Source organism: Vanellus vanellus (genome assembly GCF_965231255.1).
Source record: "Vanellus vanellus genome assembly, chromosome: 1".
In the NCBI taxonomy this organism is placed as follows: Eukaryota; Metazoa; Chordata; class Aves; order Charadriiformes; family Charadriidae; genus Vanellus; species Vanellus vanellus.
The window spans coordinates 204,800,730-204,818,700 of record NC_138905.1 but is presented as its reverse complement, the minus strand read 5'-3'; the positions used below and the strand labels follow the sequence as shown (position 1 = coordinate 204,818,700).

The 17,971-nt window shown below is 41.7% G+C and overlaps 1 protein-coding gene across 3 annotated transcripts in view; it reads right to left on the bottom strand.

The window, feature by feature from the left end:
- CWF19L2 (CWF19 like cell cycle control factor 2) overlaps positions 1 to 14,438 on the bottom strand; it is an 87,328-nt gene extending 72,890 nt beyond the window's left edge. Inside the window, exons 1-2 of one of the 3 annotated variants that reach the window (XM_082498205.1) lie at positions 14,327 to 14,393; positions 11,817 to 11,865 (exon numbers count right to left, since the gene is read on the bottom strand). In XM_082498205.1, the coding sequence (XP_082354331.1) occupies positions 11,817 to 11,837 (21 nt within the window). In that variant the 5' untranslated portion in view covers positions 11,838 to 11,865; positions 14,327 to 14,393. Of the gene's footprint in view, positions 1 to 11,816; positions 11,866 to 14,326 lie in introns of all 3 variants that reach the window. The other 2 variants (XM_082498204.1, XM_082498206.1) reach the window with 2 other exon arrangements.
- Between the last annotated feature and the right edge of the window lie 3,533 nt (positions 14,439 to 17,971).

The following is a 17,971-nucleotide window of genomic DNA, read 5'->3' as shown; positions in this document are numbered from 1 at the left end:
GTGCAAAACTTGGAGCTGCAGAAGCCCACGCTCTCAAGGGGTATACAAGTATATAAATATCAGCATTTTGGGCTGCAGAATGTTCTTCCCTTTCTGGTTATGAAGATAAAACTAGAAATACTTTTACTATTACTTCTGAAAAAATAATAATCACTGCAGACAGTTTCAATTCCTGAAAAGGATTTCTATAAACCACATCAATAAAATAGCAACCTTTTCAGTCTCTGAAGTTCCCTCTATTACTTCCAGCAAAAACATGACTTTCACAAACAAGTTTACTTAAATATAACTTGACATGAGAAAACTCTTTATCCCAAAGTGCAGAATACCATCACATCTGATTAAAAAGGAGGAAAGTTACTTTATGTTATTACAACCCTAATTTTGTGTGAGATAAGTCTTGCAAGTTTGAGCTTCATTCTCTTCTTTTGTTTGTTTGTGGTTTTTTTTTTTTTAAATAACTAAAGTGAAAGCAAAAACCAAAGGTGGAGTTTGGTTTTCATCCTGAAACACCAAGTTTTAGCAGAAAGCATTTTGAATGGTAATCCAAAAGATCACATGCAAGTTTAAAAAATACCAATATTTAAAAAAAAAAAAAAAAGAAAAATATCAGGAGATTAGACAACCAGTTGAAGTCTTTCCTCCTGGTCAGGTATTAGTTCTCTGTAACAAACTCTAGATACAAGCCTGTGCACTGCACACATGCACACGACAGTAACCTCCCTACCATAGCCCAGCTTCTCTCTCTTGATACAGCCAAGAAGGAAATCTGCAGCTTTTGGACTGACTGAAAACAGGGTTTGCAGGAGGATGACAAGTATGACCAGTACACCAAAAGGGTTCAATGAACAGAAACATGCACTAAAAAAATAAGATTAAAAGGGTTTTTTTTAAAGTTAGCTCGTAAGGTAGGAATGCTCTTGTACTTTTGAACATTGTTGTTAGCAATATTGAAAGTGGCAAAAAAAAATAAAATCAAAATACTACACATCTGTGCCCAAACAAAGCACCCTTTTACAGCTTCATTGACTACTTTCTAACACACTTAAATGCAAGCAAAGCAAGGCAGCTACTCAGACTTCTTAATTTTAAAAGAAGGGACTTTTCAAAACCAAAAAAAAATAGTCGAAGTCAGTTTGACTAAAGAGGACAAGACTTCCATCTCTAGAATGAAGTTGACAGTCTACAAGGGTGAACGCTACATCTCAAAATTCAAAAGGCAGGGATAAAGAAAGAATGACTTAACAGCACATTGAGACATTTATTCCAATATCAAAACAGTTTTTAAGTTTATTTATAAACAAAAGAACAAAAGAGTAAGCAGGACTAGAATTCAGTGGCAGTGAAATAGCTTTTAAGCATAACATAGGGTCACAAAAACCACCTGGGACACCAAAAAATGCAGGTATGTTTCCTCTACCTCTCCATGATCAAGGGAGCTCTTAGGTTAACCCTGCCCACCCTAAGACATTTATCCATCTAGGACAACACTCTTGAAAGTTCATGGGAAATCACTGACTGACGCTTTCTGTTCTAGCCCATACAGATGACAATGGCCCTTCTGTCTTCCAAATATATTCATCTGACTAAAATAAAGTAACTGAGCATGCCACATTCATGGACAAGTGAAGAGTAATAACCCCAGCTATGCAACTCACAAAATGTCTACAAGCCACACAAACACAAAACTTAAGCTTATAACTGGACAGAGATGAAACAGTGGAGATAAAGGGAACTTGAATGTAGTTCTAGATGGGAAAAACACAACAAAAACAGACTCCAAACTTGTTTCCTCTTCAAGTAGACACAGAACCTGTTGCCAAGATTTAGACTGGGAAAAGGACAGGTTTTCTGCATACTCCACTTCACTTCACTTTTGGTTGAGAAAGACCTGCAGCTGGAGTCAACAGCTCCCTTCCACCCCTTTAGAAGCTCTTGGGCATATAAACCTATAAACACCTCAAATAAAGGCCAGTCAAGATCAGCTCACCAACATGTCTTCATTTAATGTGCTCTTTGCCTGTCTAGGAAGATTTAGCATCTTACCCTTCCCTATAATAATAGGTATATTTTAAATAAAATTACTGTTTCCTTCATGTTACCAATATACAGTGCATAAAATGAAGTTAACAATACAAATAAGGTACAAAAGGAGCTTTTATACTTTTTATTAGATCTAAGAATAAACAGAAAAAATACATGCAAGTACTTAGGTAATTGAGATACACGATCCTAATAAAAGAGGTGAATCACTGCTTTGGCTAAAGTATACAAATAAATATTCAGAACACAGTATGACTCGAAATCAAACTGCAGACTGCTGTCTCCTGAATACTAAATGAAACAGGATTGGGCAAGATGAATCTGTAGCGGCAATACCACCAGACTGTTAAAAGGAAAGAGACAGACACAAAAGCATCAGGTGAAAATTTGTTTCTTCTTAGACAAAGTTACAAAACATAGAAGATTCTTAACAATATCCATACAAAAAATAAAAAAAGAGAAAGCTGCCTAGAGATTTTAAAAGATGAAAGTTGTATTTTCACCTAAACTATCATTTTAACACGAGACTAGAAAGTTAGCAGCAATACCCTCTCTGATCCTTTCTAGCTCTAAAAACTATCTCTCTGTACCAGCAAATTACAATATTCATTTTTTTCGTTGGTGAATGGTTTCCCCTCACACAGACACACACCCCCACTTATTTCAAGTGGGGGGAGGAGGAAAATCTGTCTACACTACTCTATTAGCTCCAAACCTTACCTTTCTATTCTACTTGTCTTTTATAATGATGCAAGGCTTATTAGCATCTAACTAGCTTTTCTTCCTTTTCTACACTTTATAATTAAGTCCCCAGTCAGACTTATCGTTCTATGTGATGAAGGCCAAGTCTAATAGTTTCACATCTCCCAACCCACAGGAGTTCAAGCATTTAATTCACATTAAGGTTCATTAATACTTTATGATACCACAAAAATATCCAACTATTTATCCTTTCCCCTTTTTAATGTACTTAACATTACATACATCTTGGGTCACCGCTGCAATATTTTTACAATTTTTTTTCCAAAAATATAGGATGCTACATTTCTGAAATACCTCTATTTCAAAGTAATGCATTAATTATGCAAATGACTGTGCATGCTACACAGGAACACAGAGGACCATTACAAGCCACAACCTGTCAAGACAGGCAAGCCTCATGTTACGTTACGTACTGCTACAACACACTGATAAAATTGCTTATAGTCTCTTTTGCAACAAGCATGAGGTGAAGTATAATGCTGGCAAAGCACTCTGAAAGGTCTGGTGGTAAGGTGCTATAAAAACAATAATTACTCTACAGCACTATGTCAGCAATGTTTGCCAAGGTGAACAGAGACAAACTTTGCAGTCTTCACCACAAACAGGCCAAAGGGTCTTGGATTTCACAGCCCCATCCAAATGAGGAAGGAAATCAAGTTCAGATTCTGGTTTTCGTTAGGCAGGTCATTAAGGCCAGCCTGCATAGTTGCTGACACCAGTACCTGCCAAACAAAGAATACATTTGCTCCAAACAACCTGTAATACATTGCAGACACAAACACCAAAAGCTGTAAAAATTACACGGTGCCACCCCAGGAAGAAGCAGAAAAGATCAAAGGCACCACAAACAGCCAAGGTCTAGGTTGTACAATAAATAGAGGTTGTTACACAACAGTGCCCCAAAGATGTCCGGAAGGGATGGAGGGATGTCACCTAGGGACAGAGGCTAAAACGCTCCCTCCCCAACCCACAGAAACTCTGACCAACACTCTTTCCTGACCCCAACTCTATTTACTATTTCAGCTCTCACCAAGGCCAGAGAAAATTTTCCACACCACTACAGAGACCATGCAATTTCCCGTCTTTAACTGTGGTCAGCCTCTAGATTTTCAGATGATAAATCACCACTATTCAATAGCTAACTTCTCCATCCAAAAGAAGAAATAGTCCCTTTTTCTCCAACAAGTGATCAGAAGAAACTCTACAGCACAACACCTGATCAATACCGCATGACAAAAAACATCCAACCCAGAGAGCAACAGCTAAGCCGCTCTAATGGCTACCTGCAGCCTATTAGGACTTGATTCCTGTATTTCTCCTCTCCAGGCTCCCACTTGCATGTTCCCACCACCTTCCTCACAGGTCGGTATCTGCACTCTGGCCTCAGAGGAAGCCACTTCAAGGACCACCCTGACACAAAATGAATCCCACCAAGAGCAGGGTGCAGGTTCCTGCAGATCAAGCTTCCAAGCTGTCCCTCTGGCAAGGTCATCGAGGCTACCAGTCTATGCACAAGCAACACGGGGGAAAACGTGCACTTCGGGGAGGAAGGGCAAAGGAGAATGAAGGGTGAAAAAAACTCCTTTCAGCAAGAGCTTTCTGTTAGACAAGTTCAAAAAACCTAACACCTAGCCCGGTCCTTCAGACATCAACATAAGGTACCCACAGTCTAAACAATGAGCTTTCATTTCTGATTTCAGGACCACCTCCCATCCTATCATACAATCCATTCCACTCATTTATCATTTCCCATATTCAGCTATCAGAAAGGTTACTGTGGCCTGTATTACCCTCCCAGCTTCCATCACCTCAAAGGTCAGGGAAGGAGAGTCCTAGTTACATGAGTGCCCACCTTCAGGGAACCTGAACACACCCTGCCTTGCAGTTCTGATGCTGTTATACCAATTCTTTATCTGAATAACACACTTATTTTCATGAATGCTTACACTATTTTTCTACCCTTAATATTCCAATTTCTGTTACATCCACGAAGCTTTCCCAAGGAGGACAGCAGTGGAAGCACAAGAAAGGGCTTAGCTTTCACCCCAACTTGCCAAACCACAACTGAGTCGAGTGCTGCCTGTACCTCCACCTCCAGACATGGCCACGCCAACGGGAAACGTCACTGCTCTTTGTCATTTTTGCCTATCAAAAGGCACAGAAGACAGGTCACTGAAACAACCATCACTTAAATCGTTTAAGCTTCTTGTGATCAATAATCATTACAGAATAGTCAGAATTGTGATTTAAAGACCAGACTGTAGGAAACATCAACCTTCTGTCAGAAACATCTGGGAGGCAGCAACTGTTTCTGCTGGTACAGCTGCAGACACAGCAACAATTAAACAGATGCACCAGGGTAGCTACTACTGCTAGCAAACTCTAGGCAGATACTTCATGTTAATGTAGGACCTCTCCATTCCTTTGCCAGAGCGAGCTCCAGAGGAAGGACTTACTCTTCATCCCTTGCCTTCTAGAATGACCTGTCTGTTAAAACAAATACATTGCTTGCAAAAATGCATACAGAGGTGCTTTGTCAGAAGTCTGAAAACCTTTTGTGAAAAGGCAGTATTCATTTCCCAGTGCTGTTACTCTCCTAATATCAATCAAAGATTTAAGTGAGTCTAATAATACTGGCATACTTATTTCCTCCAACAGAGTGTGAGGGATGCTAAACTTGATAACAGATTTAAAAGGGAAAGAACAAAAAGGAGGTGCTTAGTGTTACAGCACAGAAGCAACTTCCAACAAATAACAGCTCTATAACCCCTAACAGTGATATGTTTTGCTATTAATTTCTGTCTAAGGAGAAATTTCTGTAATTTTCCAATGAAATCTGAAGTGTAAAAAAATACTGCCAAAGCATTCCATCACCTCGACATATACTAATCTCTGCATCAACCCAACAGTTAGGCTTTTATGAGGAAATATCTGATCATACTTCACTGGGAAAACCTGCCAATTTCACAGATTGTGTAGAGCTCAAATACAGTGAACTCAGTGATACGGTTACACATTGGGTTTTTTTAAATTTTAGGTTGTATATTCAAAGAAAATAAATCAGAAAATGTAAAACAATAATAAAGTTAGAGGTCTCAGTCAAAAGCATCAAACAAGATGTTTCCAAAAATAATGGTTTGCGCATCTCAATTTTTTTTTTTTTTTCAAAAACCTAAATACATAAAACTAAACACATAATTTCTTGTTTGTGCAGTGAACCTGTTTCACAGTATCAATTTATTTACATTTTTTCAAGAACATATCTTATTTGTTTGGAACACCGAGTGAGGTCTTTCTTACCTACAATAAACTTTTTTTTAAAATCAATGCATAATACATACTGCTATCAAGAGAAACTTGCAATCTATCAGTAATCCTTAGCAATTAAAAGAGGGGCTTTCTACATAAGCAATGGTCAAACCACATCACCCTCAGAGACCAAAGCGTGAAAAACTCAAAGTCCATGAAAAAAAAACAAGTAAAAGGAGAGCAACCCTGAAGTACAGAAATACCATGTCATAGCACAGATGCAGGAATAATTCAAGACTGAATTATTGCTGATTTTTACCAAAAAAAACGTGTCTATATCTAGGAAAAGTACACATTCCTGCACTTACCAAAACACCCTGCAGATTATTTTCTCTTGCTAAACTTGCAAACTGAAACAGTAGTGTCATGAACTACCACACTCATCAAAACAAAATGCTATTTCTGGAGCTTAATAACAATTTGCATGTCAACACTTAATTATTTGATTACTGATCATTATCATAAACATTACCAGCTGCTGGGTTCTACCAATGCAGATGTTGGGAGGACAGACTACATAAATAAAAGAATACGTTTCCAAAATTTAAAAGAGAGATCTCAATGAGTTGGGTGGTATTTTGGTTCTTCAAAAGAAATCTAAGTTCATAACCAGCAAAATCATGAAACAGTAAATAAAATTTAAAAAAAAAAATCAACAAAAAGCAACTTTGTCTGTTCAGCTTGTTTTAAAAGTAAAAGCTACTAATGAAATCCATTCTATTTCTACAATTGTTTAAAAATCTATTGTGTATTCTACCTCTTGATTTTTGTGGATATGGAATCTGCAAGAGTGAGCTAATCCCAGATTCCTCTAGTGAGCTCAGTGATCGGGAGGAATTACTTCTGAAGAGGTAGTGAAGGTTCTCTCAGACGCCTCACTGTCATAGCTATCCAGAAGAAGATGCTATCTGTGACCAGAGTTAAAGAGCTCCCTTTCAACTTTGTCCTAACTACATAGTCTACAGAACAAAAGACAGACTAATAATTTGCAATAATTTATAACTAAAAGCTCCTTAAAAGAAAAGTACAGTCATTTCTGTAAACTTCTCAGATTATCAGAAGAGAAGACCTACGCAGCTTCCCAAATGTTCCTCCCAAAGCAAGATGCAGGAGCTTCCAAGATTGGAACCACAAAGTAATTGTCTTTAGCCACATGTGAAAAGTCCCTGTGCACCTCTTTTTTGCCTTCACAAGCAAGAAGGTCCAAACGCACTGAGATAATGCCTTGCAATAGTCTCCTCCCAGTTCTGTTCCCCCACTACAGGAGCAGGCAGTCTGACCATAATCAAAGTAATCTAAGTAAAGCAGAAAAAGGAAATACACTCAAGACATTAATCCATTCTCACTTACTGATATTATCAATATATACATATTTTAATAAACAGGTGAACATCTTTAGCAGTTCATAAACTTTGAAAATACCTTATTTTCTTCAAATGAGGATTGGTTTTCCTTCCCCAGTAAGAAGTAGGGAAGCAAAAGAAGCCTACCAACTAATTTGCCATTTGCAACTTTTTTCCTTCATAAAACTTCAGGCACAGTACCCCCAAGGGGGTGTTAGTTTTTTTTTCATTTGTCTGTTTTCTGCTTTGTTCCTTTTCTGAATGGACTTACCAAAAAAAAGATTTCCATGCCTGCTCATGACAAAACGTGCTTTTATTTTCATTCAAAAGAGAGTTTATTAAGAAAAGTTCCAAACACAAAATACAAAAATAGAATTCAAACTTTGCTAAGTGCTAACTACTGCTAGATGTGTGATACTTAATGGGGACAATATCTATTACTTAACCTAAGTATAAAAAATTTAACCACTTTATCAAATGCTACCTCACCAAATGTCTGAAGTACTAGTCCATATTACATAGATATCTATATCCTATCTATACCCATCTCCAGGCTTTGCAAGTGACAGTGTCTCTCAACTTCAAGGAAGACAGAAGTGTTATTCTGTCAGCAAAAAGTTGGCAGCAAGTCAGTTGCATTTCTGAAAAGCAGACAGAAGAGTACTGGCACGGCAACCACGATATCCTCATGTTTTGATGTTATAAAATGCTAAATTAATTTTCACGGAATCACGGAGTTTCAGAGTTGGAAGGAACCTCTAGAGATCATCTAGTCCAACTCCCCTGCCAAAGCAGGATTGCCTAGAGCACATTACTCAGGACTGCATCCAGGCGGGTCTTGAAAATCTCCAGGGAGGGGGACTCCACAACCTCCCTGGGCAGCCTGTGCCAGTGCTCTGTCACCCTCACCATCAAGAAGTTTTTCCACGTATTTGAACGGAACTTCCTGTGTTCTAACTTGTGCCCATTACCCCTCGTCCTGTCACTGGGAACCATTGAAAAGAGCCTGGCTCCATCCTCCTTCAACCCACCCTTTAGATACTTGTAAGCATTAATAAGGTCTCCCCTCAGCCTTCTCTTCTCCAGGCTAAAGAGTCCCAGCTCTCTCAGCCTTTCCTCATGAGGCAGATGCTCCAAGCCCTTAATCATCTTAGTTGCCCTTCGCTGGACTCGCTCCAGCAGTTCCCTGTCCCTCTTGAACTGGGGAGCCCAAAACTGGACACAGTATTCCAGCTGTGGCCTCACCAGTGCAGAGTAGAGGGGGAGAATGACCTCCTTCGACCTACTGGCCACACTCTTCCCTATGCAGCCCAGGATTCCATTGGCCTTTTTGGCAACAAGGGCACATTGCTTGCTCATGGATAATTTACTGGCTACTAGGACCCCCAGATCCTTCTCCTCAGAACTACTTCCCAGCAGGTCCGCCCCTAACCTATACTGGTGCTTTACGTTCTTCCTCCCCAGGTGCAGGACCTTGTACTTGCTTTTGTTGAACCTCATTAGGTTCTTCTCTGCCCAGCTCTCCAGGTCACGCTGGATGGCAGCACGGCCCTCTGGGGTGTCAGCCACCCCACCCAGTTTGGTATCATCAGCAAACTTGCTGAGGATACACTCTGTCCCCTCATCCAGGTCATTAATGAATATATTAAACAAAAGTGGGCCAAGTATTGACCCCTGGGGGACACCACTGGTTACAGGCCTCCAACTAGACTCTGTGCCGCTGATCACAACCCTCCGAGTTCTGTCACACAGCCAACTCTCAATCCACCTCACTGTCACCTCATCTAGCCCATACTTCCTCAGCTTCCTAATGAGGATGTCATGGGAGACAGTGTCAAAAGCCTTGCTGAAGTCAAGGTAGATGACATCTACGACTCTTCCCTCATCCAGCCAACCAATTATAACATCATAGAAAGCTATCAGATTCATCAAGCATGATTTACCCTTGGTAAATCCATGTTGAGCACTTCCAATAACTTTGCACAGAAATAACAGAGTAGCTACATGAGGAGACTTAAAAATTTTGCCATTTTACATAGCTTTATGTTATGTTATTCAGTCCATAAATGGGAAGAAGAAACATACAACGAGTTTTTTTTAAAAAAGTTTCATTCCTAAATTCCTCTATCAGCCAAAATAGGGATAAAGGAAACTCTACAACCTCCTTTGGCCCACACTGACTTGAACAGGATAAAATCCTTATTATATACTTTTGCCAACATATTCTAAAACTCTGGTACAGAAATAGTGGCGGGGGGGGGAACTACCAACACTCAACATGTCCTCTCCTTACTTCAACTTTTAGTTCTTACTGCAAGAAAAAGAAATAGTTCAAGGACATATATATGATGATGAACACAGCAATTCCACAAGCAACAGCAACAAAAAGCATCTGATCATTAATGTACATTTCAGTGCTACCCAATGCACCCAAGAGAATCCCTGGAATTCATGGAGTCTGACTTAGCTTTAGGTTGCTCAGAAGTGGAAAGATAACACCATGGAAAAATAACACAGACTCCAGAATGTGCACTTTCAGTAAAAAGCTGCAAAGTCATATTGCAAAAGTTTCTCAGTGGCCAAGCACTTCTAATGGTTAAATACTGCACAAAACAATGTCATTGTCTCAACACCCCTTCCTACACTCCAAAAAAAAAAAAAAAAAAAATTTATTTGTAAAACCATAGTGCCTAGTATTTCACGCGTTACACTCCACCCTTCTTCCTTGTATTGAATTTCTCAGCACTCTGTCATTCTCAGAACTGAGAACCTAAGCTAGTATCCCAACTGAAAAACGTCCAGTAACGTCCAGGGAAGATGATGAAAGTGGATACAGGGTTAAGCCCAAAGTGAGACAGCTCCAAAATCTTCCTGTATCCTCCAGCAATTTAAGGCTCAGCAGCTTTTCAATCAATAACTTTCAAAATATATTTTTGCTTTTAGGCTATTCTCGTCTGGATAGAAGTGAAGTGTCAGCATTTGCAACATGCTATACAAGAGGCCCTATAAGTTCTCTGTGCGTCATCTGAAAGTTCATTTCTTTTGTCTGCTCTGAGTTAGCTATCTGCACATCCCTTAATACGATCTAGTTCTTGTGTTGCAGACAGCAATTCCACATTCCCTTCTCCGTATCAACTTACAATTTCACAGAACTCTGATTAACTTTTTTCAGCCTATTTTCCCCCATCTCAAAATCTTTAGTTTCCTTGGATAGTCTGTACCAAGAAAATCTCTGACACCTTTCTTCCCCCTTTCTCCAAGGCTATTCAGTTCTCCTTGAGACGCTGGGACTGGAACTGCATACACTATTTGAAATTATAGAGAGATCAATAATATGTCTGTGTAACCATTTCCTTTGTTCTTTGTTCCTTTCCCAGTAACTTCTAACACTTGATTAGCTTTTGTCTGAGCAATGATGTAGAATCTTTATGGAGCTATTTACTCCTCAGGTGTTAGTCTCGAGTGGTAAAAAGTCAACTCTGAGCCCACTGTTGTATACAGAAAATAAGGGTTGCCTTCCTCCAAAAAATTAGGGTTGTGCATTTGGTTTTATTTAGTAGTGCACAAAATTTGCAGGTACGTTTGTAAGTTTTCCATCCAGGAGGAATTTGTATTCATGGCATTTTAAAAACATGCTGAGCAATACAATGACGGTCTGTTTCTATATACATATAGATGTATATAGTCTATATACATACATCCTATATACATATGTCCTATATGCATAGCTTGTAATGCAACACATCTTATTGGCAAGAAAGCATACCAGATTTAGTTTCATTCTAACCCTCCCAACCAGTTTTTCTAATATTCTTCAATGAGGCTGATGAGCAGCATCTAAAGCTACAAGAACGTACTAACAATGAGTTAGGTCCTGTGAAGCTACACTACCTTCACACACCTCTTGAGACATATCCTAACAGTAAGAAGCGTAGCTGCTATGCTCAAGATACCGTGCTTTCTAATACCAACCCAAACTCTGCCAAAACCAACCTTCGTCCCTTTTCCCTGCACGTGCTCTGTATGAATAAGCACTCTGATCCTTGACTTCAACCTTTTCTCTATGAGAGTAGCTTTGGCTCATCGCTGTGGCATTTCTCCAACACTGCTGCAACCAAACCTCCTTTCTCAGCTTTACTACCTCCCTGAATTGAGACTTACTTAAACATGATGACAGGTTAAATACAAATTCATTGCCTTTTCCACAGATTGCAGCATATTTAATACCTCAATCCAGTTACTATAAAAACAACACAAAAGTGTTTAACGCTGTGTCTCCTACTTCAAATTAACAGAATTTTAAAGATAGTAACAAAAACAGTAAAAATCTCCCACAGATATGTGGAAAGAGGAACTTACACCAAAACTTTTAAACAGCATCCTCACAGAACACTTTTTGCACGCTGAACTGTTGATGCAAATAGAAGCAAATAAGAAAAGAGGAAAATTACTATTTAACAAACTATTGCAATAACACTTACGCTGTTTTCTACTCAGACTGGCAGCCTGTCACAAGTGGCGTCCCCCAAGATCAATACTGGGCCCCACACTGCTCAACGGCTTCATGAATGATCTAGATGATGGGAGTGAAAGCACCTTCACCACGTTTGCTGATGACACCAAACTGGGTGGTAAGGTGGACACATCAGAAGGGCAAGACATCTTACAGAGACATCTGCAGAGGCTAGAAGAGCAGGCTAGCAAGAACTGTAATACATTTAACAGACAAGTGCAAGGTCCTGCACCTGGGATGACATAACCCAAGGGCCCAGTACAGGCTAGGATCTGTGTGGCTGGGGAACAACCTTGCTGGCTGGGGGTCCTGGTGGACAACAAGCTGCACAGGGGTCAGCAGTGCGCCACTGTTTTGCAACAAAGGCAAATCAGATCCTGGGCTACATCTGCAGGGGCATTACTAGCAGGGACAGAGACACGATCATTGTACTCTACTCAGTGCTTGTCAGGTCACACCTGTAGTACTGTGCCCAGTTCTGGTCACCACAATTCTAGAAGGATGCAGACAGACTGGAGTGTGTCCAAAGGAGGGCCACAAAGACCAAGGGGCTGGAAAACCTGCCCTATGAGGAAAGGCTGAAAGAGTTAGGCCTTTTCTCCCTGGAGAAGAGACGTCTAAGGGAGAACCTCATCACAGTATTCCAGTACATAAAGGACACCTATAAAGAGGATGGAGGCTCTCTCTTCACAAGGAGGGAGACACCTGGAGAGGACAAGGCGTGGAATCCCAATCACTGGTGATTTTCAAGATGTGGCTGTGATAATCCCATCTAGGCTCCCTTTCCCACAAAAGGCTGGACCAGGTGGTCATTCAAGGTCCTTCCAACTAGGGCTGTTCTATGATTCCAAGAAAGTGGCATTGCCCCAGCTAGCTTGCTGTACAAGTGGCACCAACTGAGAAGAAAAGGTAAACTAGGATAATGGTGTCCTACATAAGTTTCACTTCCAGTTAAAAGTATTTTCTGAATATCCAAAAGTTTGAACTGAGCAAAGAAGCACTCTTAAATGTATCATACAGCAGTTCAAATAGAGCAAAAGGTATCTTAACAACAACAAACTTTTGCAGGATAGCATGATTCACTATTACTAAGTTAAAGGAACTTCCCTTCAACTGCTTGTCAAAAAGGGGAAAGCACACAGTGCAGCAGGATTAGTCTACACTTGTCAAGTCACTGAAGGGAGCTTCTGTTGCCTAGAAATGGTTCCACAACTGTGCAAGGGAGACACCCACACAATATATTACCCGAAATCCTCTCTCTGTCTTCCTATTTTGCCTTGAGAAAAGGCATCACTAACATGTAAGCCTCAGGCCATTCAGGCCATTTTCCCATTACTTTTTTTGTGAAAATATCTTTGCCCAGTAATATTCGGTTGCTGCTTACATTGGCCTTCCTTCTCTCAAAGGCCCATCACCACAACCTCATACTTTTTCTATATCCTGTCCTCCTCTTACACTTTTCTTTCCATAGTTAGCCCCCACTCCTTAAACTTCAAAACAAGTCATGTCACCTAACTGATCTGCCATTTGCTATTGTATCATTCACTCTACTTACAAAGTTACAACAAGAATCAGTAGCTTACTGCACAAGTACCAAACATGGCATATAATCAGACATTCAATAAAATACATCAGGATTAGCACGGGTCTCCAACTCACAATTCTGCCAAAGCATCTATGAGTGGGAGCCTCCTAATTCTTGGCTAATGCTACAGCAAGATATAACCAAGTAACATCCTGGCTCCACAAAAACAGGCTGTCCCACTTCTGTTCAAGTTATTATCTACTCCATGACTGGAGTGTTGTAATGGAGGGATACTGACTCTTTAGGAAAGAAAGGCCAGGAAGACAAGAAGGAGGAGTTGCCTTTTATGTCTTATTTAAGGAAATGCTGAGAGCTGCAACAGTTTAGCCTAGAGAAGGCTGGGGAGTGGGGGTGGTGTCATCAATGTATACAAATATCCGAAAAGAGGGTGAAGAAGACCAAGCCAAGCTCTTTCCAACAGTGTAAGAACAAAATCACATAATAAGTGAAATACCAAGCAGATCAATACCACTACAAGTAGCAAAAAGCATGAACTCAGGTGGCTGTCACTCAGAACCAAGTTCCCGGTTGCTTTCTGCCACTCCCGGTACCGCAGCCCAGCTCCCCTCGGGGCAGAAGGGGCTCTCCCCAGGGCGTCCCCCTCCTCCAGCTGCCGCTGGCGGGCCGGCGGGCGGGCGGGCGGGAGGCCGCGGCCAGGGCCGCCCTCAGGAGCGCACCGACCCCGCGCAAGACGAGGCCTCCCCAGCAGCCAGCCTGGGGGAGGGATGGGGCGAAGCGACCCCCGGGAAAAGGCCGGGCCGGGCACCCCACCTGCGCCAGCAGCGCCTCCCGCTGCCGCTGCCGCTCCTCCTTACGCGCCGCCAAACTCCGCTCGCTCTCAAACCCGGACGCCATCGCCAGTCCCTACCGGAAACCGACCGCCGCGCAGCAACCGTACAGCAATCCCGTCGTACGGCGAGGTCGGGAGAATGTCGTAAACGGCGTCCCTAGCAACAGCGAGCGGAGCGGGGACGGGACAGGCCGGGGCGGAGTGGAGCGGGGCCGGGCCGGCTCTTCCCGGCGGTGCCGTGGGGCGCAGCGCCCTCCCAGCCGGGCCGAGGCCCTCCGCGCCCCCAGCGCTTTCCCTATAGTGAAGCAAAACCCACCTCCCGCGTACGGGGTGAGGCGGCAGGTCCCCGGTGCCCCCGGCTGCCAGCTCTCTGCCCCTCAGGTCTCGCCGGTGCCCGGCCGTAACGCTCTCAGTCTCACGGCAGAGTTTCCCCAGCTTCTCTCATGGCGTCAGAATTAAAGTCAACTTCTGGAAGGCTTTCCACGGCTTCGCAGGTGAAGGTCACAGCAAATGCCAGGTCACAGCACAAGCGGCTTTAGTGGACGCCTGTCCCGGTTGACTGACAGGACCATGAAGTGCTGGGATGGGGACACGGACCTCCAGGCTCGCCCTCCCGCTGGGCCGAAGTTACCTTGTGGGAACCCCAGCCTACTTCTCTGGACCAACATTAACGAGAAGTGAAGACGGGACACGTGGCCTCGCCGGCATTCGCACGCTCCTGTGCCATGCAGCACCTTGTGCCCCGCGTTGCCATGACCCACCTGCAGAATGGTCTGCCAGCTGCTTTCTGCTCCATTTGTGGCTGGTTTGGTGCATCCATGCTAGCCAGTGGCTTCTGTGATGGCAGGGTGCTGGCTGCTCGGGATGTGCCTGGGTGGGAGGAGGGAAGTATTGAAAAATATGCACGTTAAGGACTTACCAGTTGCAGTCAGCCACCAGTGTTTGACAGGGCTGCTGTATCTCAGTTGAAGCAAATGTTTATCTGAGACATAATTTCTTTGGGATGAGATCAGAACGTTATTAATGTGTCTGACACAAAATGTGTTCACAGTTGCCAAGTAATGACATTATTTAGGTAAAGGTCTGAGCAAAGTTGCTTGGGTAATTTGTTAGCTATTTGCATGGGACAGTATGTTTTCAAAGTGATAATGGTAATTTAATTATCATCTCCGTGGTGGTATTAAATGTGTAAATTGCATTTGCATCTTTGTTCAATTTATGCTATGACAGTTAACAGGATCTCAGGAAAAACCTGTTGCAGATCACCACTAGGTAAAGAATGATAACTGATAGAGCTTCATAGGCACCATTTGGAAAAGCAGCACGTGAACCCCCATTGGGGAGCCATTTATGGAGCAAACAGATGGATACAAAAGATGTTCCCACAGGACTGACTAATGTTATGCTCAGTCCTTAGCCATATGCAGCAGAGTATACTGGGTGAGAGAGGAGAAGCAAGAAAAGCACATGCTTGGCCCAGTAAGGAAAGCCTCTTCTTGGATCGTGATGTGCTCTTCTTACCAACAAAGTGGTTTATTTCCATCCCAGTGTTACCACTTGCTCCAGGCAGCCAGCAGAGCATTTCAGGTGAGTGAGCCCTAATTCGCTCAGCACACAGCCAGACATATAGGCTTAATAGATTTGTATTAAAACTAAACAGCAAGTTGATAGTCCATGAACTGACCTGACTAGCTGTGACTGAATCAGTTTAGGAAGTACTTGGAAGTGCTGCATGAGAACAGAAAGCCTGGCAACTGTGGCAGAGTGAGGTTAGTGACAGCTGTGGACAATTTCTTCCTCCGGCGCGGGAGTGAGAAAAGGAAATGTGTGTTCTACAGCAGAAAGTTACAAAGAAGAGAACTCAAAGCAGAGTGTGAGCTTTTGCAGTATTTGGTGTTATTCTTGATATCTGTAACCCTCCACATCATTAATAAAGTGGTACTGTAAATTTTCATTTAAAAACACATTTCCAATACTCCTGTTTTTAGGAGAGAAACCATGATGCAAATATAATCTATAATCTCAAAAACTGAAGGGCAATAAAAACTAGAAAGCCATTTTATAAATACAACCATTCTGCCTTTGGGGTTTTTCAGAGCTGACTTTAGTTTTGAAGTCAGCAGTTAGGGAAAGGATGACATAATTTAATCTTGTTTCCTCTCCTCATCCAGGAAAAGGATTTTCTCAGAGGAAGCAGGCAAAATCAAAAGTTTAGTCTTATTTCTTTTAAGATATTAGTGTGTCTGAGAGCTCCTCACATGCTCAGAAATCTCCAGGGAACCTAGAGAACAAGTCGTTGGTATACCACTTTTAATGGTCAGCTGAGCACTTCTGTTCAGCTGTCTCATTCTCAGTGCCTAAATTAAACACACTAATAAAACAATAATGCTTCAGAGATACTGATCTTTGCTGAACTCCTACAGGGAGGCACTGACCTTGCAGAGTGAAATACTATTTCCCTTTTAATGGCACATTTTACACTCCCTGTGAAAGAAGCTGGTGTCTCTCCAACTGACCTGTGTTATAAACCTCTATGCTGCTAACCTTCACTGCTTGCCTTCAGCACTCTGTTTGATATTTTATTTTTATATGAAAAAGGTTAGAAAAAATCCTCTCCACTCAGTGTGATCCTGTGCAGTTTTCTTTAAGCGAAAGGCAATGTTTCACTAGGGAAAAGGAGTGCTTTACTTTGAGAATATGAAACTTTCTTCCCCAGTACCGCTGGACAGAGTTTTTTACCTCGATTTTAACAACGCACTCTGAAGTCATCATACTAAAGAAGCACTATATCCAGTAGAATGTTGTGGAAAGAACAGTGAAGGGGTACACCTAAGTCAAAATTTACTTAGTTTCAGTTAATTCTCATTCTGTTCATTTTTAAACCCACCTGGTTTTCAGTTGCCATTGGTACTGCTGAGCAGTCATTTACATTTGATTCTGAGGAATTACTTAGAGTCAGATGTGAATTTTCAATGACTTGTCTAAGAAATAAAAATGTCAGTCCCTGCAGAAATTGCAAGGAAAAAAAAAAACCTAAAAGATGCCACGGTTACGGGGAAAATTGTATTTATTTCATAGAAATTTCATTATGTTTCTTCAGGAGAAAATTAAAGCAACTGTGTCTAAACTCAGTGCCATAAAATGATAGAATACCTTGCCCAAAAATCAATGTGGTCGCAATGCCTGTGTTATTAGTTGCTTATGCCTGAATTGTGCAGTGAGGGCCTGATTGAAAAACCAGACAACTTTCTACTGTCCATCAAAAAGAGTGCTCCTGGCAGCAACAAAAGAGCCCCTGTGACACTGAGGATCCTGACAGCCTGCCTTGGAAATGAGAGCTCAGCTTGCAAGGAAAACGAACAAGGAGACTGTGGTGGATTGAAGAATGATTCACCCATTGCTCCATATTCAATAGCAAATCATGTGTTGTCTCCCCCAAGCAATAGTTATTTTGTTAATTTGTTCAGCTACTTTGAAAACAGGTGATCTCTTCAGCTGTAGTTTGGCAGACCAGGGGCATAGGGTTTAGAAACTTCCAGTTTCCCTCTCCCCACCCTGGCTTCATGACTGTAATAAGAGTTGTTCATCTGGGAAATTCTCTAGTGACAACTACTATTAATAAATGT